We start from the raw sequence: 27,432 nt of genomic DNA on the forward strand, positions 1-27,432 counted from the left end.
ATGCACCTCAGAGAGGATATACTGGCATTTTAAGTGTAGTCAGGGTTATAAATTGTAAAGTGTGCAGCCAATTTGTGCATCGCAAGCTCCCACAAATAGTGAAGAATAACGAATGAGGCAATCTATTTTTCAGTGTTGCTTGAGGGATAAGTCTTTTCAAGACATACTTGCTGCTGAACTGGCTTCTAGCACCTTGCACCTGAATGGAATAGAAGATGATAATATGTTCATTCTTTCACTTCCAACTATCTAGCTCTCTCAAAGCACATTTTTGTCCTTTCCTCACTAGATATTGTGATCTCACTTTTTAAAAATTCATTCAGAGGGGAAAAAAATGTTTGCAATAATCAACAGCTGAAAATGTGTTGCTGGTTAAAGCACAGCAGGTCAGGCAGCATCCAAGGAACAGGAAATTCGACGTTTCGGGCCGGAGCCCTTCATCAGGAATCAACAGCCCAGTTGAATGAAATAATGCTCATACTGAGACCTCCTATTCCAACCCATTGTTTCTAAGGATGTAGTGTTAGCCGTGGCTCCCTGTTAGGGTCTCATTAGCATCAGTCAGCTGGCTGAACCCTTGAGGAATACTCAAGCAATATATTGCAGGTGCTGGAAATCTAAAATAAACACTAAAAAATGATGGAGAAACTCAACAGGTCTAGCAGCATCTGAAGATAGAGAAACTGATTGTTTTGATTCCAAAAACTTCTTTTAGAACTGGAAATTTGTTTGCTCGAGTAGTTCTGTCACCTGTAGCAAGGGAGTAGATCAGAGGGAAACCTCTGCTTGACCTCATCCTCGCCAATCTGCCTGTAACACCTGCATTTTTTTTCATGGTATTTTTAGGTGTGATCGCTGCACAGTCCTTGTGGTAACAGTCCTGTCTTCACATCAAGGATATTTTCTTTTGTGTTGGGTGGCATTCCAAAGTGCTAAACGTGATAATTTTGAACAAATGTAGCGATTCAAACCTGGGCATCCCTGAGGCAGTGTGGGCTATCAGCAGCAGAATTGTGCTCTACCTCTAACCTCTGGCTGGCATACCTTCCACACTAGCATACTTCAAACTTTGAATTAACCCTGGTGATTTTATTTATTGTCACATGTACTGAAGTTTACTTTATTTACAAGGAGTACAGGCAGATCACAGTAAGCAAGTATGTGTAGATCGAAAAGACTTATTCACAGGTATACCAGTTACATTGCACAGGGCAAGCACTACGCACGATCAGCATTATTTGAGGCTAGAGAGTCCATTCATCTGTCTGATAATGGAAGAAGCTGCTCCTGTACCTGCTGGTGCGTGCGTTTGGGCTCCTGTATCTTCTGCCTAATGAAAGAGGTTGTAGTAAATCATTACTGGGGTAGGATGGGTCTTTGATTGATGTTGGCAGCCTTTCTGTGGCACCAAGTCATGTAAATGAAGTCAGTGGATGGAAGGCTGTCTTTCATAGTCTATGCACATCACCTGTAGTTTCTTAGTCCTGTGCAAAACAGCTGCCATACCAGGCTGTTCTGAACCTGGACAGTATGCTTGCAATGTTGGGTCTGTAGAAGTCGATGAGGGTCCTTATGGACAGGCCAAATTTCCTGAGTCACCTGAGGAAGAAGAGATGTTGACATGCCGCCTTGACTGTCACACAAGGGAAATTCAAGATAAATTGTCGGTTATCTTCACTCCAAAGAATTTGATGCTGTCCACCCTCTCAACCTCTGTTCTGTTGAGGTAGATGAGGGCATGTTCTCTTTTCTTTCTGAAGCCAATGATCAGTTCTTTAGTTTTGTCAACATTAAGAAAGAGGTTGTTCTCATTGCACCATGTCACCAAGCCTTCAATCTCCCTTCTGTATTTTGACTCATTGTTAGATATTCATCCTACTACAGTGGTGTTGTCAGCGAACCTGTAGATGGAGTTCATTTGGAATTTGGCAACATTGTCATGGATGTATAGGGAATAGAGTAAGGGGCTGAGAACACATTCTTTGGAGGACTTGAGTGTTATTGTGGAGGAAGTGCAGTTACCTACCTTCACTGATTGTGGCCTGGTTGCGATTTGAAAAAAATGCAAGAGGGCATGTAGGAGCAACAGCAGACCTACTAAAACACGAGATGGTAATCTGGTGAAGCTGGAATGCCGGAATTATTTGTGTGTCGAACATGAAAAGCTGTATATGATAAATAGAGCTAAGCAATCCCACAGCAAGTCGATGAGATGAAGGTCTGCAGTTTTGCTAGGTTCAGCTAGGAATGGAGGTGGACATTTAAATCACTAACTTGGAGGAGGAGGTGGTCCTGCTAATATTGGTTATCCTCAAATGATGGGGTAGCCCTGTACTTCAGTGCAAAAGGTAAGGCAAAAGCATTTACAACAATCTTCAGCAAGAGTTACTGAATAATTGAGCCATCTTGGTCTCTTGCTTGAGGTCCACAGCATTTGACATGGATGTTTCAGTCAATTTGATTCGCTCCACATTTCATCAAGAAAATGTTCTTCATGGTAGTGACATAGGTTCAACCTCCTTCAGCTGCTTCATCAATAACCTTGCCTCCTTCATAAGGTCAGAAGTGGGGATGTTCACTAATGATTACATAGTGTTCGATATCATTCACAATGCCTCAAACACTGAAGCAGTTTGTGTTACAAAGCAGCAAGAGCTGGTTGACATCCAGATTTGAGCCAATAAGTGACTAATAATACCTGTGTCAGGCAATGACCATTTCTAATGGCAGAACATCTGGTCCTCTCTCCTTAGCTTTTAATGGCAGTACAATCGCTGAACCTCCCCACTACCAACATCCTGGTGATTACCATTGACCAGAAAAGGAATGTGACCAATTGTGTAAATATTGTGGCAGCAAGGGCACGTCAAAGGCTAGGAATTCTTCAGTGAGTAACTCACCACCTGACTCCTAAAACCCTGTCCACCATTTAAGGCATTTGTCAGGGGTCAAATAATCATTGAATCCCTACAGTGTGAAAGCAGGCCATGTGGCCCGTTGATTTCACACCGACACTCCAAAGAGCATCCCACCCAGGCCCACCCTCATACCCTATCCCTGTAAACCTCCATTTCCCATGGCTAATCCACTGAGTCTGCACATCTTTGGATTGTGGGAGGAAACTGGAGCACCCAAAGAAAATCCACACAGACACTGGGAGAACATGCAAACTCTGCACAGATAGTTGCATGGGGCTGGAATCAAACCTGGGTCTCTGGTGCTGTGAGGCAGCTGTGCGAACCACTAAGCCACCATACCCCCTGATATAATCTATGATAAAAGCAGCCTGCTTGATTGGTAGACCATCCACCATCTTAACCATCTCTATGCTACTGATACACAGTGGCAGGAGTATGTATGACTTATAGGATGCACTACAGCAATTCACCATGGCCTCTGTGATTGCACCTTCCATACTAGCAAATTCTGCTGGTCAAGAGCAGCCAATGCATGGGAGAACTTACAAATTCAACACGTACCATACTAACACGGAGATATGTTCCTTCATTTTTCACTAGTTCAAAATCTTTGAACTGCCTTCTTGACAGCAATGTGGGTGAACTGCAGCTGTCGTGAAGGTATCTCACCACCAACCTCTCAAGGGAATGAGAGATGGTTCATAAAAACTGGTCCAGCAGCAATGCCCACATTTCACGAAATAATACATTTTTTAAAATACATCTCATATTATTACTTACCAAGAGGGAAACTTTTAGTTCATGCTTTGTTGTCAGAAATAGCTCAATGACACTTAATTGGATAATCATCTTCTCCTTTCTGTTGACAACGTTTACTAAAACTGTCACTTGTGTTACCATTTATAAGATACGACGAGGAATAGCTGAGTTGTTTTCACTGTGTCCAGTTTTTAAAAAGCTGTTCCTCTTGTCTTTGCTCAGTTCTCCTGCAATAAAACTTTATTGTTGTTTCTATCAAGCTGATATGCAAAGGGAGCATCAACTGAAATAACCTATCACCATAGCAATTAATTGTCCTTTGCACCTTTGCAGAAACCATTTTCTGGTGCATGAAACTGGCAAGGTAGATCTGTCACTGGACATTGTCAGACCATAAGGGCTATGTATACTATCACGGAACAATATCTTAATGTTGACTCCTGAGATTAGGCATGTTAAATGTTCAATGTAGAGTTAACCAAAAATGTAGAAATGCTTTTAAACTATTACAACTCTTATAGTGACTCCTTCTAAAACTGCAGCTTGCTATCTGATGAATTATTGCAAATGATTTGTTGATACAGAACTACACTTAGAAAATCGTATCATTATTATTATGTCTCTTTGCCACTCCACTACTTCAGTATCCCCACTGCATCTGCAAACTAATGCTTGTTTTGTAACAGATGTTATGTTCTCCCTTGCAGAAGCTCATTGACTAGGGGCATAAAATGAAGACTTTTGGCCTTCTACCCAAATTAAATGCCTTGCAATGTTGTTGCTTTCAATTCTTTTGCATACGTAGGTGGGAAATCTTAAAAGAAGTAGTTAACAGGCATTATTTCCCAAATTTTTGAATCAATATTTTTGAAGATGTTTTGGATATGAGTGAGTGATGGCTTCTAACATGTGATGTTGCTCTCTGCTGAGAGGAATTTCATTTCCCTGACGGTTTTTAAGCTCTTGACAGAAGCTTTTAAAAGTCTTTCAGTGAAGGACTTAACATGTGCTGCAAAGAAGCTTGTGATTCTCAAAATCATCTCATCCATTTATTGGTTCTATTGTTCTTCTGGCTAACTAACATTGCCACTTGTCACAAGATTATGTGTGCAAAGAATCACAAAATGATTAGAGCATATAAGGAGATGATTCAGCCTGTTGAGTCAGTCCTAGCTCTCTGCAAGAGTAGTTCCTAGTAACTACTGCCACTCCTCCATCCTTTCCCTGTAGATATCAAGATTTCTTATGTTCATTGATAATCAATTTTACTGTTGAAAACCACCATGTTGAAAAGCCAACAGCAAAAATATGTGAGCTGGAAAATGTGCAGATATTCTTTACTCGACCTGTGACGACCCAGCCTTGGAGCAGATGGGACTTGAATCTGGGTTTTCTGACCCAGAGCTAAAGTCACTACCATTGTGTCACAAGAGCACAATGAGCTGGTGGTAGTATCCCTGCCTGGGGCTTTATTGAGTTTAGTTGGCTGTCTGCATCATTGGCAAGGACCAACAGGTGGATCAGCTAATCATCCTTCTAAAGGGAATCTTCTGTTATTTTTCTGAAACCCCAGCCTCTGTAGTCAATCCAGCATTTGGGCTAGCATGTTGGTTAATGCTAAGACCAAGACATTGATCACTGCCACCAGTTTGAAGGTCTGCTGCCATCATTCTCTTTTATTATTTATTTTTGAAAATTCAAAACTATGAATGGTTGAAGTTGAAAAAACACAATTCCTGTCACCACATGCAAATTGCTACATACAATCATGCTCTTATTGGCAAGGTTTTATTCTACCCCCTCACTCTGTCTCACCTGACATAATGCACTGCCAAATGTTTTCTCTCTGACAGTCAAACATCAGTTACACAACAAAATCATGCAATTAGATGCATAACCAATCAACAAGACATTGAGCTCGGTATTTCAAAGTGACAGGTCTCCAATTCTGTCATTTCTGATGACTTTGGATTGCTGATATCATCATGCAATATTTTATATATGTATGAAGAGTTCAGCCTCCAGATTAGAGACCATAAAATCCAGCATTGTATACTTTATTGTTATTTACTGACAGGATATGGGTATCATTGACTGGGCCAACATTTAGTACGCATTCCTAGTTGATCTTGACGATGGTGATGAGTGGCCTGCTTGAACTGCTGCAGTCCATGTGGTATGCATATACTCTCAATGCCCTAAGGGTGGTGATTTTAGGATTTTGACCCCTTGACAGTGAAGAAATGGCAATATGTTTCCAAGTCAGGATGTTGAGTAGCTTGGAAGGGAACTTGCCAATGGCAGTATTCCTGTGTATCTGCTGACCTTGTCCTTCAGGATAGTAATGGTTGTGGGTTTGGAAGGTGCTATCTATATTTTGTATACAATGAGCGTTTATCGGCACATGTCTTGATCTCCTTATGTGTGTGTTTATGGCTGTGTGGCACTTCGAGTACAAATATTTCTGTTCAAATGCTATTTTGATGACTACTGTCACCATGCATTAAAAATATTTCTCAATGTACTTAAAGGGTAACCTGGGCAGTTCTACTAATACTGCTGAACATGGGTTTAGCACTTATGCATTTTTTTTTATTGCATACCTAGTCTATAACCTAAAGCAATCTGATTTTGAATAACTGAGAAAGAACTTTTACAAATACACTGAAGCATTTGCTAATATTATTAGGGTGCTTCAGTCAGTTTCTTAGGAAGTTCAATAACTAGTGTCATTTGCATAAAAAAAACAGAATTTGAAAATCATCCTTGAAAGGAACAACTGGTAATTGTTCTCATTAATTTGATCTGGCAATGTGACCACTTTTGTGGATCAGACTGACTTTTGTAACTTTTAACTTGCATAGAAGATTGTGGAAATAATTTGTTCTGGATGTAATTTGCGCTTGTTGGTTTATTCTATGCTGGTTTGATCAATTTATGCTGGTAGCAACTCTAGTCCAGAATAGCAATAATTCACTATCTATTACATTTGCTCGTGAGCAGGACAGCTCTGTAGGCATGGTCACGAGGCAAACTCTCTTGCAGCTACAATTCAAATATTTGGAAAGATTGTGTTGCAGGTTTGATCTCAAAGCGTTTATATTAGCTTAAGGTAGGTCAAAAGAATATGTGGAAGTCCAAGGAACCACTTGCTGGCATAAAAATGAGTGCATTGGTGTTTCCACTTGTAGGTAAGATTGTGCAAGTTAGGAGAAGATTTGTAACTCGGGTTGAGGTTCTGGATGTAAGTTTGCTCACTGAACTGGAAGGTTCGTTTTCAGACTATTTGTCACCAAACTAGTAATATCATCAGTGACCCTCCAGTGAAGCACCGGTGTTATGACCCGCATTCTATTTGTGTTCAGGTTTCCTTGGGTTGGTGATGTCATTTCCTGTGGTGATGTCTTTTTCTATTCTTTTTCTCAGAGCGTGGTAAACGGGATCCAAATGGATGAATGTGTTGGAATTTCTGGTTGGAATGCCATGCTTCTAGGAATTAGATTAGATTAGATTACTTACATTGTGGAAACAGGCCCTTCGGCCCAACAAGTCCACACTGACCCGCCGAAGCGCAACCCACCCATACCCTACATTTGCCCCTTACCTATCACTACGGGCAATTTAGCATGGCCAATTCACCTGACCCGCACATCTTTGGACTGTGGGAGGAAACCGGAGCACCCGGAGGAAACCCACGCAGACACTGGGAGAACGTGCAAACTCCGGAATTGAATCCGGGTCTCAGGCGCTGAGAGACAGCAGTGCTAACCACTGTGCCACCGTGCCGCCCACGAATTCTCGTTCATGTCTGTGTTTGGCTAGTCAGAGGATGGATGTATTGTCTCGGTTGAAGTGGTATCCTTTCTCATCTGTATGTATCAACAAGCATGTCCATTTGGACCCCTGCTACCACCCTCTGAGGAGAAGAATAGGAAAAGACATCACAAAACCTTCCAGGTTAGCGAGGAAAAAGTTCAGGAATGCTAATGAGGCAAGTGCCAATCTCTGACTGCTGCTGAAGTAAGCACAAGCATGGATGTCAGTCTTCAGTGAATTCTGCATAAAATGGCTGCACACTCTTGATACAGTTAAGACTCTGCAGTAGCATGTTGTTATTGAAGCTTAAGAGTTTGAAGACTTGCAGCAGAGCCAGCTGTATGCCTAGCCAAATTGTTCCAGAGCTGGAACACTGGCAGTAGCTGCAAAGTGGAAAATTACCTCCACATATCCTGCCCACAAAAAAATGGGACAAATTTAATCTGTTTAATTAATGCTGTATTAGTCTCCTCAGTGATAAACAAAGTGATGGAAAATGTTGCTGACAGTACTGTCAAGTAGCATTTACACAGCAATAACTAGCTTACTGAAGCTCTATTTGGTTTCTGCTGGGCACTTAACTTCTGATCTCATTTAAAGCCTTGGTCAAAATGTGGACAAAACAGTTGAATACAGAGAGGAGGAGCATGTGGCTCCCAAAGTATTTGAGATAATATGGTATCAAGAAGCCCTTGTGAATTTACTATGAATCAAGGGGAAAAAATTTACACTGGCTGGAGCCATAACTTGCACAAAGGAAAATGTTGTGGATGTTCTAGACGGTTCATCTCAGTCCCTCCTTGTGGATGCAGGAGTTCATCCAGATAGTCTCCAGGCTGAAGTCATGTTGGCTTGCTTCATTGAATAGAAGGAAACCCTCCTTCTATCATTGAAGTCAGAAGCAGGATGTTTGCAATTGACTGCAATGTTCAATTTCATTTGAAATTCCCCAGATAAGATGATAATGCAGTCCATACCTGCATTCACCATATTCAGGGCAACATTCAGGTTTGAGATGATAACATTTCCACCTCAAAAGTGCAGATCAAGGACCATTTCCAACAAGAGATAAACTAATTATTACCCCATAACATTTTTATTACTGAATTCCCCAGCAATCAACATCTAGGGTGAATTAAAGAGCAGCTCATTAAGCTGAGAATTCCATGGCAAGTCATTCACCTAGTGATTCTCCAAATCCATCTTCTGTGTTTAATGCTCAAGTAAGGAATGCAAAAGAATACCCTCCACATGCCTAGATGCATGTAACTCCATCAATACTCCAGACACTTGATATCATCCAGGATAAAACAACTCACTTGATTGGATGGAAACGACCTAACTTCAACATTCACTTTCTCCCAACACTAGCATGCCATGGCTATGATGTCTACCATCATGCACTGCAGCAACTCAACAAGATTTCAATGACAGCACATTCCAAACCTGTGTCCTATACCATCTAGAAAACAAGGACAACGTGTGGAAATGCCACTGCCTACAAATCACATCACTCTGACCTGGAAATATTTTGCTGTTTCTTTACTTTTCCTAGGTCATAATCCTGAACTTCCTTGAATGTGATTGACGTGCCAACACCATATAGACTGCAGTGATTCAAGAAGATGCCACCTTCTCAAAGGCAATTAGAGATTGGCTATAAATGCTGATCTTAACAATGACATCCATGTCTTATCTCCTGAGCAAAACAATGCTAAATCTGAATTGAAATTTGACTAGATCACACATGGGCTACTGTATTCAATTCAGATCACCATATTATTAAAAATGAATATAGAGGCAGTGGAGATGACAGAAAATGATTACAAGGTTATGTCTATGAGAGAAACATGATTACTCTTGAATCTACAGAATTGTAGAATAGTTTGTAGAACACGTTGGATCTCTGTGCCAACTCTCTGCAACAGCAATTTGGCGGCTTCGTTTCCTCTTCTGTTTGCCCATTAACCTTGCACTTTTTTTCTCCTCAGGCAATGATCCAGTTCTATTTTGGAAATTAGAATTGAATTTGCACCCTTCTCACTTTGGCTAATCCTAATCACTGCCCACGTTAAATTTTTTCCTGTTGCTATTGCTTGTTTTGTTGGTCATTTTAAATTGATATCCTCTGCTTCTCGGCCCTTCAGCTAATAGAGCCAATTTCTCCTTAACGACGCTATCCAAAGCCCTCGTAATTTTAAATACTTGTGACAAATCTCATCGCAGCATTCTCCTCTTCGTGGTCAACAGCTCCAGTTTCTCCAATATATCCACATCACTTAAGTTCCTCTTTGCTGGAACAATTCTTGTGAATCTCTTGTGGAGTCTGTAATATCCACACATTGTAAAGTTTGGTGCCCAATTGGGCACAATACTCCAGGTAAGGCTGAACGAGTGTTTTATGTTTGAAATAAGTACCTCACTTTTGTATTCCATATACCTGTTTTTAAACCTCAGGATTGGGAATGCTTGATTAACCACATGAATAGAAATTCTCTTCTTTTGAAACAAAAGGTAGCCTAATAAACACCTCGAAAAAGATCGTGATCAAGTAGATACAGAGAATGTTTTCACTTGTGGTGTCGATCACAGTAGGGGCCATCAATTATAGGATAGGCACCAGGGAATCAAATGGCAAATTCAGAAACATATTCTTTACCCTGAAAATTGAGAATGGGGAGCTTGCTACAAAAGTGCATTAAAGACGTAATCGCTATTGTACATCAAACATTTGGTGTTGTGTAACAAGTGTTCTTGATCGCCAATAACTTAGAAACAAAAGGGATTATAATAACATAAATAATGAGCATCAAATATGATAATGACTGTGGCTGCAGTCAACTGTTTTAACATTTTCTGCTGCTTGTAGCAGGAGATGACCTTTGGATTTTTGTCTTTTAAATCTCTACCAAATGCTGTATGGGTTCTGAAGGATGTCTTTTATTAATCTTTAATCTCTTTTCATGTCTGAAATTTTCTATTCCATGCTATGTAAAATTGTTATATCTGACCAACATTTGATCCTTACAATCTCTTTATTTTTTACATTTCTTAATGATAACCCCAACAGGTAGTTTTACACCATAAAGCAGCATAATTTGATCAACACAGATTTACGAAGAGAGAATTCGTAGAGATCAATTATGGAAGACCATTTGTTCAGTTTGAAATTGTGGATTCAAGATAATTCTTGAATTGCATGAGAAAGGTATTTGCACCATGGCTGATCCTTGTACTGAAAAACTAAGACGTAAGGAGAAATTGGAGAAACTTAACTTGAAACATTGAAAGATTATGATCTTTCAGTGTAATCTTGTACCATGATGAAACAGTGCAGAAAACAAAACAAAATGAGTGTTGGACATGGGGACTCTTATTTAAACAAACTAAAGGTTTAGGACTGATATCAGGAAATGCTTCACACACGTCACATGAAGTGGTTTTCTACATTGGGCAGTGAAGTGAAAAACCTTGAAATTATTTTTAAAAAGTAGATGCCTGATTTTTGAGCAAGGAACTCTCTCATTACTGTAAGACTGGGTCGCGTGAGCAGCCTCCCTCCATTGTATAGTTCTATGTGAGTGGAAGGAGATTTATTTATTAAAGTGCATAAGCATCATCAATTTCAAATATATTTTTGATACATTGAATAAATAAATTTTGCATAAATAAACTGATTCTATTTTAAAGGATTATAAAGGTTTTTAAATCATTGGATTATGTATATTTGACCAATTGCCAGACCTCATTGTGTTTCTTTTGTACCGATAACCTCCAAGCCATCACAGAAGTAAAGCAAGTCTTGTTTTGATGCTGTCTGTTTCACTAAAGGATACGTGGACACAAGCTGTAGTTCAGAGAACTGTGTAATAATAAGCAACAACTTATAATTAGATTTAATCAGAGATATAAAGCACAGAAACAGACCCTTTGGTTGGCATGGACGAGTTGGACCAGATATCCTAAATAAATAGACCCATTTGCCAGCATTTTAGCCCATATTGCTCTAAACCCTTCCTATTTGTGTACGCATCCAGATGCCTTTTAAGTATAGTAGCAACCTCCACCACTTCCTCTGGCAATTCATTCCATACACTTACCACCCTCTACTGTCACCTTAAACCTATGCCCTCTAGTTTTGGACTTTCCACCCAGGGGAAAAGATCTTGTCTATTTATCCTATCCAGGCCTATCATGATTTTATAAACATCTATAAGTTCACCACTCAACCGTCAACATTCCAGGGAAAATAACCCTCATATATTCAGCTATAGCTCAAACTTTCCAATCCTGGCAATATTCTTGCAAATCGTTTTTAAACTCTTTCAAGTTTCACAACATCCTTCCGAAAGCAGGGAGACCAAAATTGCATGCAGTATTTCAATAATAGCCTAGCAGCTGTAGAGGACATTGGCAACATGACTTCTCAACTCTTATACGCAATGCACTGACCAATAATGGCAAGCGTACCAGGCGCCGCCTATTCTATCCTATTTACCTGTGACTCCACTTTCAAGGAGCTATGAACCTGTATTCTAAGATCTTTGTTCAGCAACACTCCCTAGCACTTTACCAGTAAGTGTATAAGTCCTGCCCTGATTTGCCTTTCCAAAATGCCACACCTCTCGTTTGTCAAACTTAAACTCTGCCTGTTACCCCTCGGCTCATTGGCCAATTGGGTCAAGATCCAGTTGTACTCTGAGGTAACTTTCTTTGCTGTCTCTTAATTTTAATTTGTTTATTTAATTTTAAAATTTGTTTTCAAAAATGTATTACTTCTATTCCTAGCAATGCCACAGAATAGAAATATTTCAGTGGCACTAGTTAGCCATATGAGGCAAGGTGGCTGACGTGGGAATAGGCTGGAAGCAATGTCTCTATTAACTTGGCGTGAAAGGGCCTGTCAGTGTGCCTGCTCTGCTGAAGGTATGGATTGCTATTTTGTTACAAGCTTCACTGATGTACAAAAATTGTATTTCATAGGATGACAGCTGGCAGTGCCAGGGCAAAATAAAGCATTTCAACAGTGTGACAGGCGTAAACACTCTGCTGTCAGAAATAATAACAGACATGGAAATACTTGCACTCCTCTGGCATCACCAAGTCAGTATACCTTAAATTAGAGCCAATATTTCAACCACCTACTGCACTGGGTGTCACTTCCATTATTCACAAATCATTCCAATTGATTCAGTTGCCAAAGCGAACAGTTTCAGCATCATTGGATTAGGTATATTTGACCAAAGGCCAGACCTCATTTTTGTTTGGTTTTTTTTTAATGCCTACAACCTCCAAACCTTATTTACTATAAGAGTGATGGTAGACAAAAAGACTTCTAGGAATGGGAAAATCCTGCCAAGCTCCATCTACAAAGTGTTCATTCAGAAAGCTCAGTTTTCATCTGTCTGTCTTGTGTGTATACTTGTCTTTCAATGAACTTGTGACATTGATTTTTCTTTAAAGTTCTTGTTTATAAATAATTTCACTGTTAAAATGAAAAATAATTATTGCAATTATGAATCATTTATAAATCCAAAAATCTACTTTGAACAGTGACAATTAATTTTATAAATTTGCCTTATGACTCAAAACACAGTCTGCTGCAGATGCAGTGCCAGGATGAATATGACAGTAGATGATATCAATACATTTGCCATATGGATATGAAATGTTCATATATAATACTTTGCTGGTCTTTTGCAATGATTTCTTTGTATCAGTTGGTTATGGTCTTTTATAAGCCTATCATAAAAGCTGGTATTTAATTCTCATGGGATTCATATTTCTCCTTTCCAATATGATGCACCGTCTTCTGTAAAATCAATCATTGTGGTTGTTGTTAAATTTTGGATTGTCACTGACAACGTGTTACTCCCCTGCTGCAAGATAAACCCTCTGCATAGCTCATTGTGGTATGAGACCCATCTAATACAGTTGCTGCTAAATTGTATTTCTAGTGTGGGTTTGAAGGGTTGCTTGCTCTGTGGTGTAAAGGAAAACCACTTTATGGTCGAAAGGGAAGCAGCTCTTGCCTTAAACAAGATGTAGTTTGATGTAGATGTTGGCAACTTGGTGTTGTTTATATTGGTATGTGAGACATTGTTGTTGAGACTGGAGGAGGTTTCAGTTAGGTCCTATTCCTTTTGAAATCCAAAGTTGTTGTTCTGCTGGAATCTATATTTAATGCATTCCACAGCACTAACCCTTTCAAACAATTGCATCCTTTAAGTTGATATTTTAAGTGATCTAAAATCTGAAAATCCTGCAAACCTCATTAGATCAGGCAGCATTGTCACAGTCATATTGGACTAAAACTTTAATTCTTTCTCTCAACAGATGCTGCCAGACCTGTTGAGTTTCTACAGCACTTTGTTGACTTCATGAAATAAAAATACAATTTTTTTCACAAGTCTACAGGATTGGAATATTCCTAGCACTTGGTCATATTGGCAGGGTGGGCATATGGCCTGCCGAGTGTACACCAAATCTCTAGAGAGTAATCCTATAGAGTGAATAATTTCCACTCCTATTCAAGGCTGTGGAATAATGTATTCCCTCAGTACTTAACTAGTTTTGTTCTGACATCAATCATAGTCTGTTCTTCCACTACCCTCCAAGGTAGTGACTTCCAGGTAATTATCAGGTGTGACTTTTTTTTAAAACAAGTTCTTCCATACTATCCACACTGCAATCTTTTGCCATAACCTTATCTGTGAGCTGCAGTTCTTGTATCATCAGCTAATGGAAACAGCTTTTCTATGTCTAACTGATTCAATCCTAATCCTGTACACTTCTCACCAAGGTTCTTTTATTATTGAAGTTAAAATCAAATTAATTTTACATTGATGTTTGCTCTATTATTTTAAATGAGAAACGTGAAAAACCAAGAATTTTTTGCAAAGGTAATTTTCATCTTAAACGCATGAACAGAAATGTAAGGTTGCCATAAGAAGAATGTAGTCCTCTTTGTTCCACCATTGATTTCTTGATAACTTGGTCTAAAAAAGTAATTTGTGACAATGTTCTTATCTTGACAGGGCCGTGGAGGTCTGGGCTCCATCTACGTGTGGGCATCTGGTAATGGTGGCCGTAGCCGAGATCACTGTTCCTGCGATGGTTATACCAATAGCATCTATACAATCTCTATTAGTAGTACAGCTGAGAGTGGGAAGAAGCCTTGGTACTTGGAGGAATGCTCATCAACCCTTGCTACTACTTATAGCAGTGGAGAGTCTTATGATCGAAAAATAGTAAGTTTCTTTCTCTCCAACTCTTCCCTGAGCCCATCCTATGTCCATTTTCCAAATCTGTTCATTTGAAAGTTTAGGTGTAGATTTGAAGATTGACCCACACTGTCGTAAGTAGTCTTGCGTTAGTTGTAATTTCAGCAGAATAAGATGCACCCAAGATTAGATTAGATTACTTAGTGTGGAAACAGGCCCTTCTGCCCAACAAGTCCACACCGACCTGCTGAAGCGCACCCACCCAGACCCCTGCACCTAATACCATAGGCAATTTAACAGGGCCAATTCACCTAACCTGCACATCTTTGGACTGTGGGAGGAAACCGGAGCACCCGGAGGAAACCCACGCAGACACTGGGAGAATGTGCAAACTCCACACAGTCAGTCGCTTGATGCGGGAATTGAACCCAGGTCTCTGGCGCTGAGGCAGCAGTGCTAACGACTGCCACCGTGCCACTCACATGTGGGGTATATTTTAGCTATAAAACAATTGACTAAGTATATTGGCTGGCCACCTGATATTATCAGAAGGAAGCACAATCTATTTTGAGGATTGGCCTTCATTATTAATCTGACAACAGGCAATAGGCACAAAGAATGGTGTCCCAGTGCAGTTAAGTGCATGATCCTGCGTAGCAATTGAAAGATCAGAGGTGAACTTAGCGAACAGTGCTTCTCTAATTGTGAACAAAGTTTGAAAAAACACACGACACGAGGTTACGGCCCAACAGGTTAATTTGGAAGTCCAAGCTTTTGGAGCACTGCTCCTTCGTCAGGTAACTCGGGCAGAAAGCTTGTACTTCCAATTAAACCTGTTGGACTGTAACCTGGTGTGGTGTGATTTTTAACTTTTGTCCACCCCAATCTAAGACAGACACCACCTCATCATATCTAAATGTGGCTCTTGAATATCCCTGATGTTCATCACCCTATCATTGTTCACTGTGTTTTCAGCTGCCTTCAGGCCCCAAGGTCTGGTATTTACTTCCTAATCCTCTTTTTGCTTCTTTACCATTATTTTTCCCCTTTAAGGCATTTCTTAAATCTTGCCTCTTTGAGGTTTTTGATCACCTCCCTAATTGTATGATGCAGTATCAAACCTTTGCTTTGCGTTGCCTCTGTCAAGTGCACTTGGACAGATGCCTTATCATATAAAAGGCAATATAGTTATAGAGTCATAGAATCATACAGCAAGGAAACAGGTCCTTCAGTCCAACTTATCCAATGCAGCAATGTTTCGCAAACCAAACTAGTCCCATTTGCTTCTGTTTGGCCCATATCCCTATAAACCTGTCCTATTCACGTACCTGCCCAAATGTTTTTTAAATGTGGTCGATGCAGGTTCAGTTACAATTTCCTCTGACAGTTCATTCCACATATGCACCATCTGCTGTGTGAAAAAGTTACTCTTCAGGTTCCCTTTAAATCTTTCTGTCCTCCATGTTAAAAATATACCATGTGGTTTTGAACTCTCTTATCCTAGGGAAAAGCCCTTGGCTATTCACCTTTATCTATGCCCCTCCTGGTTTTGTAAACTTCTACAAATTCGTCCCCTGAACCTCCTATGCTTCAGTGAGAGAGACTCCCAACCTATTCAGCCTCTCCTTTATAACTCAACCTCTCCAGTTTGAGCAACGTCCTGCTCAATCTTTTGTGAACCCTCTCCAATTTAATAATGTCCTTTCTGTAGCAGACTTCTTTTGAAGTCTGATGAAACTATATCATGTGAAAAGAATTATTTCAATATTTCTTTATGCCCCATCTGTGTCTCAAAAGTGTTCTGTGCAATAAATTAATTTAAAGGAGATGAATGATGTAGGTGATTGCGATGGTACTGTGAGGCCTTTCAGCCCTTTGGAATGGTGTTGGCTTTTTGCAAGGTAAACTCAACTAGTTTACTGCTCCTCTCTTTTCTTGGAGCACTGCAAATTTTACTACTTCAGGTGCTTAACCAATTCCCTTTTGAAAGCAGTAACAATTTCCTAACAATGATGCAAGAGCAAAGCATTCAGTATTGGCAGTAACAATATGGGATATGAAATCTGATATTTACCAAGGTTCAAAATCATTCCAAAATGACAGAGATTTATAGATTCCTTTGTGCAAGGATACATGAGAAGAATTCCTAATTAAGTTGAAAAAGTTGCATCTTTGTATCAGGACAAAACTACGCAGCTTAATAGTTGAGCCCAGAACCACCCCTCAAGTGTGTTTGCTAAGTTGTTTCGAATTGTTTCTGTGAAATAATTTTTCTTTTTCCTTTTAGTCAGTTATCTCAAAATGACCTTAATTTCTTACTTGTATACAGTCCTGATATCCGATATTGCCCTTCAGTATCTCATTCGACTGAGATAATGTTGATGTGTGAGGCTTGCACAGAATGTCCGGCTTCTAACCCCATACCACTATCCTGAAGTCTCCATAAATTGGAGAGTAATCTCTTAGACTTCCTCGGGATAGAAATCAGAGTATTTTTAAAAAAAAGTTATTTTTGTTTTCTTTGAACACTTGTGCTTCAATGATAATAATGATCACAATGAGGGGAAAATGGCTATTTTATGGGACAACATTCAAAATTAGCCCGGCCAACTTTCAACCCCTGACTCGAATGAAGAAGCTAACCATACGGCCTTTACCTCATACCTTGGCAGGAATAGACTAACCCAGCATGACTGGAAAATCAAAATTGTGTTCTTCGTCTCAGGGCTTGGTTATTTGATGCTTTTACTCATTGAGCTACCAGGCGGCCTTCAATGGGGACCATTTTAAAGTTGTTATAACTACTCCATGTGTTTATTTTAACCTTTCTCCAAGTGTACACAATTGTACCTATTTTGGACTCTTACTACCCTAGCAGATTACTTGGCAGGTCTGAATAGGGACTATTTTGAAGAATCCCAGACTAATGATCTTGGTCTGCATATGCTGGCTGTATCGGAACATTTCTGTTGTGGTTATTAGAGCTGATCTCAGTAGGAACAAGGCTTGGGCCTTGAGTTGATGATTCAGTAACAGCTCCTTTGGAGCAATGAAGCCCAATAGTGCACACATGCTGTGAGATTTTCCTTTAGAAATTTAGTCTGTGGAACATACGTTAAATTGTGCTTGCTCCTCTTGTCAGACAGATTTACAAACATTTGTGCAAAAAAGCAGTGACCATAATCATTTGAATAACTTCTATTCAAGTGTTTGCACTATTCAAGGCCCTTTGTGCGAGCTTTGATATGTAATTCAAACTACTTATAATTGACTGATCATGCAACTTAAATTCTTCCATAAATCTTGCGTTCTGCAAGTTCTGCCTTCATGAAAATGCTTAGCTATTATTACCCCTCTTACTTTCCTCCTCCTCCACTTTCTTGTTATCTTATCTCTTCTAAATGTATTGATACCATACTGGATATACTTCTAGTACCTCATCAGAAGGCCATTACTATTGTTTGAAATGTTTATACTATTAGGAACTAATGCTTTGACTAATGATTTTCTTACTTGATCCAGGAGTGCTGGAGTCAATTAAAGTATCAATGCTGCTGCTCCAGGTGAGGTAACTAGCTCAGCGAAGGGTTAGCGATTGAATGGGCCATCTTGTAGCACAGAGGTAGAGTCCCTATTCCTGAACCAAGAGATCCGGGTTCAAGTCCAACTACTCCAGAGGTCTAATAACATCTCTGAACAGTATGATTAGGAAAATAGGTTAGAGATTGGATGGGGAATCTTGCAATATAATGGTAGTGGCCACACCTCTGAGCCAGAAATGTTTGGGTTCAAGTCCCATCTGCTCCAGAGGTGTGTCATAACATGTCTGACAGGTTGACTTAAATGATCTAAAACTAGAAATGGGGCTAGAGTTTGAGACGGTCATTTAACTGTTTAAAAAAAATAGAGATTGGATATAGCATTTCCCGAGTGTAATTACTTTATATCTAGGACATGAGAAACAGTCAGCAACAAACGTTTGACATGGTACTACTCTGTGCAGCTAGGATTGTAATGTGAACAAGTAATACTAATACAAAAGGTTGGGTTAGGGTTGGCACTTGGAGGGAATGATGTTCTCTTTTTTTTCTCAAAAATATCGTGCTGACTTTGTCACTTGTAGAAATCAAAATTGCACCTTTTGATGACAGTTACACAGGGCAGTTAAGACCTGTAAAGAAAAAACATGCTAACTGTTCTGGTCAGGTGTACAGCAGCATCAGACACTAACAAATGTCCTATTTACCAGCAGAGTAACAAGGGGCTATGAACTTTTTATGATTCTATCTTCTGTTTTTATTTTTATCACCTTTTTAAATAACTGCTCTTCCTGAATTATTGCTTTGCGATTGATATATTAAATTCAGAGATTGAATGCTATTCACCTCATGAACTTGAACCCCTTTTTTTAAAAAAAGAGATGCAAAGTTGAGGTGCCAGTCTTCCATTGTATTAAGTTATGTTAATTCAGTAGGTTGTGTAGAACGGAAGGAAACTATTTGTTTCTCGACGTCTGTACCTGACTTTTGAAAGAGCTGTGCAATTAATTTAACACACCTTCTCTTCCCTATCGTTAAATCTGAAATCTGTTCTGTGGTTACCAAACCTGCTTACCAATGGAAATTGTCACCAACCACATCCCACACACCTTGCTCACCCCTCCCCTCAATCCCACCACTCCTCCCCCATCACCATCTATGTAATCAAGATTTTTCAATATTTTGAAATATCTCTACTAAATCTCCTCAAAACCTGGTTTGCTACAAAGAGAATAATTCATGTTTTTCCACATATCAGAAATGTGGGATTTATGTTGCCATTCCAGTTAATCTCCTGCGCACCCTTTTTTAAATGTTGAGATGCTGATTCATCCAGTTTTCTAGATTTTTTTTCAACTGAAGAGGGAATTCACCACTTGACTTCAACTTGAATAATACCTCTATCAGAAGTTTTGTTTCCTGCAGCATTCCCTGTAAAGTTAAGATTTTGTCATGTTAAAGCCTTTTTCAGTTTTGTCATACAATATCTGCCTTCCAAGCCATGTGAGGAAAAACTAAAAACAAAATTTAGCATTCCAAAACTGGCTATCTGTAAACCTATTAGCAGAACAATTAGGTGTCAACATAATCTGTAACTGCCTAATCCCACAATCATTCATTGCTAGGAAACCAATACTGATTCAATGGAGAGTATTGTCTTAAGAGGCAGTACTGCTAAGTGACACTAGTTGACGGAGCAGCTTTTGTCTTAAATACCAAATTCAGCAGGCTATAGACAGAGCTAAGCAATTTGGTTCATTAAACTCTCCTAGTGGAGTCCATATCCATCAATCCTCCTTTGTACATAGTGCATCAAAGTTTACCGTCAACAGATGGCAAATCATCAAAGCTTAATTATTAAGGACAAGTGTCGCAGAATCATAGGAAGAATATTAAACGTAATGGGGTTGCTAAGTTACACATCTTTGTAACTTGGCCATTTATTACCGTTACACACACATCCTGAATTCCTTAGCGAGCTCCAATAGAGAAGCACCATTGTCATAAGAAATCTCACTGAACAAGGAAAAGAGCCACCAATGCCACCTCAACAAATTTGCATAACTTTTTGATGCGGTTTTAATAGCGTCAAAATAAAATCTGTTATAAAAGCTGTATGATGTTTAATCAGTCTTGGTGCTTTATATTTTAATTTTCAGATTAACTATTCAATCAGTTTGTTATTGTTCATGTCAGCCTAAAATGCAGAGTCCGCAATTAATCTAGTTAGAACACAACTGTATTTGTAGAGAGGGAATTGGTTTAGCTCAGTTGACTTGATTGTCAGTTTGCAGAGCAGTGTGATACCAACAGCATGGATTCACTTCCCATCACCAGCTTGTGGTTATCATGAAGGACTCCTTCTCAGCCTCTTCCCTCGTCTGAGGTCTGGTGATCCTCAGGTTAAATCACCACCGGTTGCTTCTCATTCTAATGAGACTGCAGTCCCTAAGGTCTGGTAAAACTATGGTACCACACGTTTGCAGGGAAATATATCCTTTTAAAAACCCAGCTTGTGGAAATGAAAAAATGAAACACTGGCTCATATTTGAGAAATGTTCAATTCTTAAAATTTGTAATCCTATTTCGCAAGGATATGCCATAATTTCTATTATTTTGAACTTTTTTTTCATAGATTTATACAGAACTAGTACCTGTAGGCTTGGATCAAGCTGACCGGGCAAATCAAACCGTTAATAATGATGTTAACAATCCCCCATTAAGTTTTGTACAGTTGACATTTGTGGTTACTGTAATGTTTAAATTATATATTTGTTTTATTTCTTCATTTTGCACTCCTTTGAGCACAAGCATGTTGTTAATACTAATAGAAACTTTTTATGCTTCCATCAATTTCCCCCTTAGTGGTTTAAATAAAAATTCCATAACTATGCTTTTTTTTCCAATATTCCTTCCTGCAGGAGCCATGTTACAACCAGTGAAATTAGGAAGAGGGCAGTGTATGGAACTCCATACCCTACCTCTTTTTTGCGCTGTGTTGTTTGGTTACCTGAAATTGTGTATAGTTTTCAAATTGATAGTTTACTTTAGGCTATGTCAAAAATACCAAATTTGTTTACACCCTACTGGATGAGAATTATCATTTAACTTACTGCAGCTATAGATTTATTTGGCTTAGAAAATGTAACAGGGAATTGTTTCATTAAATTATTTTGGACAATTTTTTTTTCAGATCACAACTGACCTCAGGCAGCGATGTACAGATAGTCACACTGGAACATCTGCTTCGGCACCAATGGCTGCTGGGATTATTGCACTCGCACTGGAAGCAAAGTAAGCTCCAGTTCATTTCGAGACCACTTCTGTTAAATGGTTCCTCTGTGAATTTAATGAAAGCTGACAAGCTCAACTGAATTAACTTAATTAGATAAATTTTAAACACCTTCACCTTAATCATTTTCGCAAGAACTTTTTTGGCATGCCTAAAATATTTTCAAGCTACTATATTTATGCTGTGAGCTGTGATGAGTGGAATTGGCTGAGTACATGGATATATTTGATTTAATTGAGAGGCTACTCCACCCAAGAAAATTAGACCACTGCTGAAGATCAACGCCAAAAGAGAGACAGGGTTTCACAATTATTTTAGGTTTTGCTGTTGAAGAACGCTACAAGGAACCTGATGTATGTACTAATGATTATTTTTGCTTTTGTGCATTTACCAAGCAAGACCTGTGTAGTTATTTGTTCAACTGGGCGTCTAGCCAAACCAACAGGTAAATCGAGCCAAATTTCTCAAATAGACTCATACAGTTAGTTAATTCTCTCTTCACTAAAAGCTGCTGTATTAAAAAAGCATTGGATTTATCAAGTTTACTTCAGACTGTTTTTAAAAAAAATGTTTTAATCTTATTTAAAGTGTCTTTATGAAAGATTTTCCACATGAAGTACTGGAGTCATGGAAGAATTTGGCAGTGTGGGGCTATCTGCTGAATTGTTTAAAGCCTTTCTTTGACCTGGGTTGTCATGCACTTTGAATTGGGGAAAAAATGCTGATTTAATCACTGCTTGAACTCTAGCTGGCACATGAGAAAAGCAAATGCGTTCTGAGATGGACTATTGGCAGGTGAATTGTTTGTGCATGAATCCAGTACAGATTATGTAACGGTTGTAATAGCACTGTAATTTATGCAGGCATGCTTTTCAGAATCCAAAAGATCATAGTGGTGACATCACCTTTCCTAGCTGAAATATGATGTTAATTTTCTCTTGTGTTTCTTGGCTAGACTTTTTTTTTAAAGCTCCACTCTCTTCCCACCCTACCATTTTGTTTTAAAGTTTATTTCTGAAGTTGCTTGATGAAGGGTTTATTATCCTCTGCATGCCCAATTAACCATTGCCATGCAATCTACTTCTACTGATTTGTATTGAAAAAGTGCTTTTTCTCCTGTTTGATTTGCTCTAATAAATGCAGCAATTATCCTTCCCATTTCCAGAGGACTCTGCTATAAAGACTTTTGTTTGGAAGATCAGTTTTTCTGTTTATAATCACAGAATGATTAAAAAAAAGATGCAGCATTAAGAGGCCCCTCTATGCTGGCTGATGAATAGCCATGCAATCTAATTCTACTTACTAGCTCTGTAGCCTTGAAGGTTACAGCACATGAAGTGTATGCTCAAATATTTGTTTAAGATTTCCAATAGTCTTTCACGCAGTGAGTTCTGGTTTGCCACCGTCCTCTGGATGAAGAAATTTCTCCTCCAGTCATCTCTGAACTTAATGACTCTTCCGTTAAATCTATGCCTCATGGTGATCGATTCCCAAAGCATGGGGATTAGGGCCTTCCTTGCCATTCTGTCTAGACTGTTCATAATTTTACGCACTTTAGTTAGCTCTTCTTTTGTCCTCCTCTATTCTAATGAAGAAAACATGACCCTATAAATAATCTTTCCATGTTAACTAAAATTCTCCAGTTCAGTTAAGTTTTGTAAATTTTTTTATGCCTTCAATGTAATCGTGAATTTCCTGTTGTGCATTTACAAGAATTGAATGCAGTACTCCAGCTGTAGCCTGACCACTGTTTCATACAATTCCAAAATAACCTCCCAGCTGTCATATTCCGTGCCTCAATTAATAAAATCAAATATCCTGTGTATCTTTTTGACCACTTTACGTTCCTGTCCAGCACATTTTCAGGAATGTGTGGACATGTGCCCTGAAGTTCCTCTATATTTTTCATGATCCAACCTGCCTTGTTAACTTCCCTTCATTATGTTACCCCTCACCTTTTTTTTACATGCAATTGCAAGCACTTATTTGTAATGCCACATGTTTGTTCAGCATGATTGCTTGATAGTCATTTTTAAACATATTTTCATATAAAGAAATGATTTCAAACCAAACTTATGGACTCAACAACAGTCTAATTGTATTACTGAAGACTTTTGTGCTTGGCCCACTATTGTTTGTCATTTGAATAAACGATTTGGATAAGAATATAGGAGGCATGGTTTGTCAGTTTGTGATGCCACCAAAATTGTTGGTGTAGTGGACATTGTATGAGATCACTTTCTTCAATGAGATTTTGATAGGCTGGATCAGTGGGCCGAAGAGTGACAGGCAGTGTTTAATTTAGATAAGTGAGCGGTGTTGCATTTTGGTAAGACAAATCAGGGCAGGACTTACACAGTTAAAGATAGAGCCCTGGGAGTGTTGTCAAACAGAGACCTAGCGGTACAGGTACATAGTTTGTTGAAAGTGGCATCACGGGTGGACAAGGTGGTGAAGGAAGCATTCTGCACACTTGCCTTCATCAGTAGAACATTGAGTGTAGGAGTTGGAACATTACATTACAGCTGTACAAGACATTGGTGAGACCACACTTAGAATACAGCATACAATTCTGATTGGCTTGCTATGGGAAGAATGTTATTAAACTGGAAAGGGTACAGATGATATACAGGGATGTTACGGAGACTGGGTGGTTTGTGTTAGAGAGGCTGGGACTTTTTTCCTGAGTTGTAGGATGCTGAGTGGTTTATAAAATCAAAAGGGACATAACAAGGTGAAGAGCCAAGGTCTCTTGCCTAGTGTAGGGGAGTCCAAAACTAGAGGGCTTACATTTAAGGTGTGAGGGGAAAGATTTAAAAGGGACCTGGGGGCAACTTGTTCACACAGAAGGTGATACATATATTGTATGAACAGCCAGTAGAAGGGGTAGAGGTGGGTACAATTACAACATTTAAAAAGATATTGGACAAGTACAAGAATAAGGAATATTTAAAGAGATATAAGGCAAACACAGGCAAATAGGAATAGTTCAGTTTAGGAAACCTGGTCAATGTGGGCGAGTTGGACTGAAGGGTCTGTTTCTGTGTTGAGACAGTCTCTAAGTAGCTGCAGCACGAAACAAGATAATCCAATCCAGCTACAATGCACTCAGCAATTTTGAAAATTGCTCAGGTATATCCTGTCCACAAAAAAGGCAGAATAAATTTAACTTGACCTATTGCTTTCCCATCAGTCTGTCCTCAATCATCAAAGTGCTGGAAGGTGCTATCAACAGTGGCATCAAATGGGCCCTGCTCACCAGTAATTTGTTCATTGATGTTTAGATTGGGCTCCAGCAGGACCACTCAGTTGGACACTTCATTACAGTCTTGGTCCAAATGTGGAAGGAGGCGAAGGACGGATGCAGCAGTGGGACCAGGAGGTGCAGTGTCTGTGGCACTAAGCACTTAGTTGCGGCAGTGACATAATTACTGTGGCTACCAGGGTAGGGTCGAGGCTGGAAAGTCTTATGACAAATAACTGTAAAATTGGGAGTGTGATGGAGTACTTCATAGATATCTGGATGTGTGCAGCTCCACCAAGCCTTGAGGCTTAACGCCACCCAGGACAAAAGAAGGCACTTAATATCTTAGAAATTCACTCTTTCCACCCTGGTCCACCTGAGCGGCATTGTGTTCCAACCATAAGGTGCACTGTTGCAGCTTGTTCATGTTTATTTTTGACAAAGCTATACTTCTGAACTGAACAAGCTAATAGTTTCATCAATACGCCTTCACCTCCAATTTTCCCTATAGGTCATGGACCATCTTGACAATGGAATATAATGGTGTTTCTTCTCTGTCACTGGATCACAATCCTGGAACAGATCTCAGAACAGTGTGGGTCAATCCTACATCACCCAACCTGCAGCAATTCCAAATGATAGCTCATCAGCATCTCTCTGTGCCCCTAAGATGAATATTTAAAACCTAAATACCATTCACCTTTCAATTCTACATTATCTCCCAAATGATCAATGCTTTTTTGAAACCAAAATGAATTAGGTTGCTTTCTGCTTCCCATCTTTGTAACCTCCTCAAGCACATTCACCCTCCAAGATGTGTAATCTCCAATTGTAGCTCCTTGGACTTCCAGGTTTTTATAACTTTTCACTGGTAGCTGTGATTTCAATTACTTGCAGCGTAAACTATGGAATTCCCTTTCTAAACCTCTCCAATGTTCTACCTCTCCTCATTTGGTCTGTTTGACCAAACCTTTGATCATTTGTATAATGCATCCTTCTGTGTCTCGGTATCAAATTCTGTTTAATAATGTCTGCATAAAATGCTATGCAACAGTTTGTGCACCTAAAAATTGATGTTTGCAGCTTTGTTATTGTAGTAAAAATGTCCTTTTCATCAGTACTAAATATTTTTCCTTTCAATTATATTGCTAGAATCAAATGTGAGGCAGTGAAAAGGATTGCAAAGCATATGATTCAGATTATTTTACTTTTGTCCAGCTCAAAGTTTGCTTCTTTGTTTAATATTGATGGCTAACTATTTGTTATTGGGCATGTCTTAAATATGTTCTGTTCGTGGGAATGTAAACAATATATGTAGTCATAAATTAGATAGGCTGCAACATTTTACAATGACCTTTGACATTTCTTAGACTGAGGCAAGGGCAGAGTAAATCGAACTTTTCCTTTTGAAAATATATTCCTTGTCATCTTGCTTCAACTTTACTTTATGGTGCTTCTTAGAGGACTTCTAATCCACCATCAGCTTTTAGTCAGCAAAATACCCCTCAGACAAGAGATTTAGCCTATTTTTTCCTTAAAATCATTGGTTGTCCAGCCAAAGAAATAGATTATTTTGAGTTAACAGAATTCTATTTGGAATCTAATTAGTGAAAATAAATCTATCTTATACATACTCGTGATATATTTTTTTTTTTAAAAAATTACATTATAATGGTATTTTACTGTTTTGCTGTCTGTCTTGTGCAAGTGAAGTTGCTTGGTTCAAAGCCAATATCTCAATTTTGGCAAGAGCACCCGGTTCACCATTCAAGAAAGGAATAGAATTTGTCGGCATATGACGCATTATAGTAGCAGTATAGAAAGGAAAGATTCTTTATTGCAAACCCTGGATCTCTACAGTAATCAAAAATTTTGCAGTTTAGTAAGGTTACATTCCCCCACTCATTAAACCTTAGAATCAAATCATATAAGCTACTTTGACCTCATAAGGTTCACACCAGGGCATGTATTGACATCATACAATACATTGGCATTTATATAATATCTGCTTTTACCACCTGCCCTAGCAGCGTGTTCCAAGCACTTACCACACTCTGGTGGGAGGAGGGAACTTGCCCCTCGCATTTCTTTTTAAACTTTCCCCCATTCCTTAAATCTGTCCTGTAATACTTGCATTTCTACCATGGGAAAAATATTCTGACTATCCATGCATCAACTTCCATAATTCAGGTGAAAGCAAACCAAGTTTGTTCGATCTCTGCTCACAGCTAATACCCTCCAAATGAGGCAACATCCTGGTAAACCTTTTCTGTACCCACTCCAAAGCCTCCACATTCGTTTGGTAGTGTAGCAACCGAAACTGTACCCAATATTCCAAATATAGCCAAATTAAAGTTCTATACAGCTAAATATGACTTGACAATTTTTATGCTCTGTTCCCTGACCAATGAAGGCAAGCATGCCATAGGCGATCTAGACCACCTTACCCGCTTGGGTTGCTACTTTCAGGGAACTGTTTATCTGTACATCTAGATCTCTCTATATGTTAATGCTTCTAAGGGCTCCGCCATTTACTACATACTTCCCTCCTGCAATAGACCTTCCAAAATCCACCATCTCATGTTTTTCTGGATTAAGTTCCATCTGCCATTTCTCAAACCAATTCCCCAATCTATCTATA

General features: G+C 39.1%; 1 protein-coding gene across 2 annotated transcripts in view; it reads left to right on the forward strand.

Moving 5' to 3' along the window:
• The window catches only part of pcsk5b (proprotein convertase subtilisin/kexin type 5b), a 227,813-nt gene that overhangs the window by 129,786 nt on the left and 70,595 nt on the right, over positions 1-27,432 (forward strand). For both annotated transcript variants that reach the window (XM_060837841.1, XM_060837851.1), the window contains exons 8-9: positions 14,531-14,743; positions 21,449-21,549. In XM_060837841.1, coding sequence (XP_060693824.1) covers positions 14,531-14,743; positions 21,449-21,549 — 314 coding nt within the window. The remainder of the gene's footprint in view (positions 1-14,530; positions 14,744-21,448; positions 21,550-27,432) is intronic.

The sequence above is a fragment of the Hemiscyllium ocellatum genome, chromosome 2 (genome assembly GCF_020745735.1).
Source record: "Hemiscyllium ocellatum isolate sHemOce1 chromosome 2, sHemOce1.pat.X.cur, whole genome shotgun sequence".
Classification (NCBI taxonomy): domain Eukaryota; kingdom Metazoa; phylum Chordata; class Chondrichthyes; order Orectolobiformes; family Hemiscylliidae; genus Hemiscyllium; species Hemiscyllium ocellatum.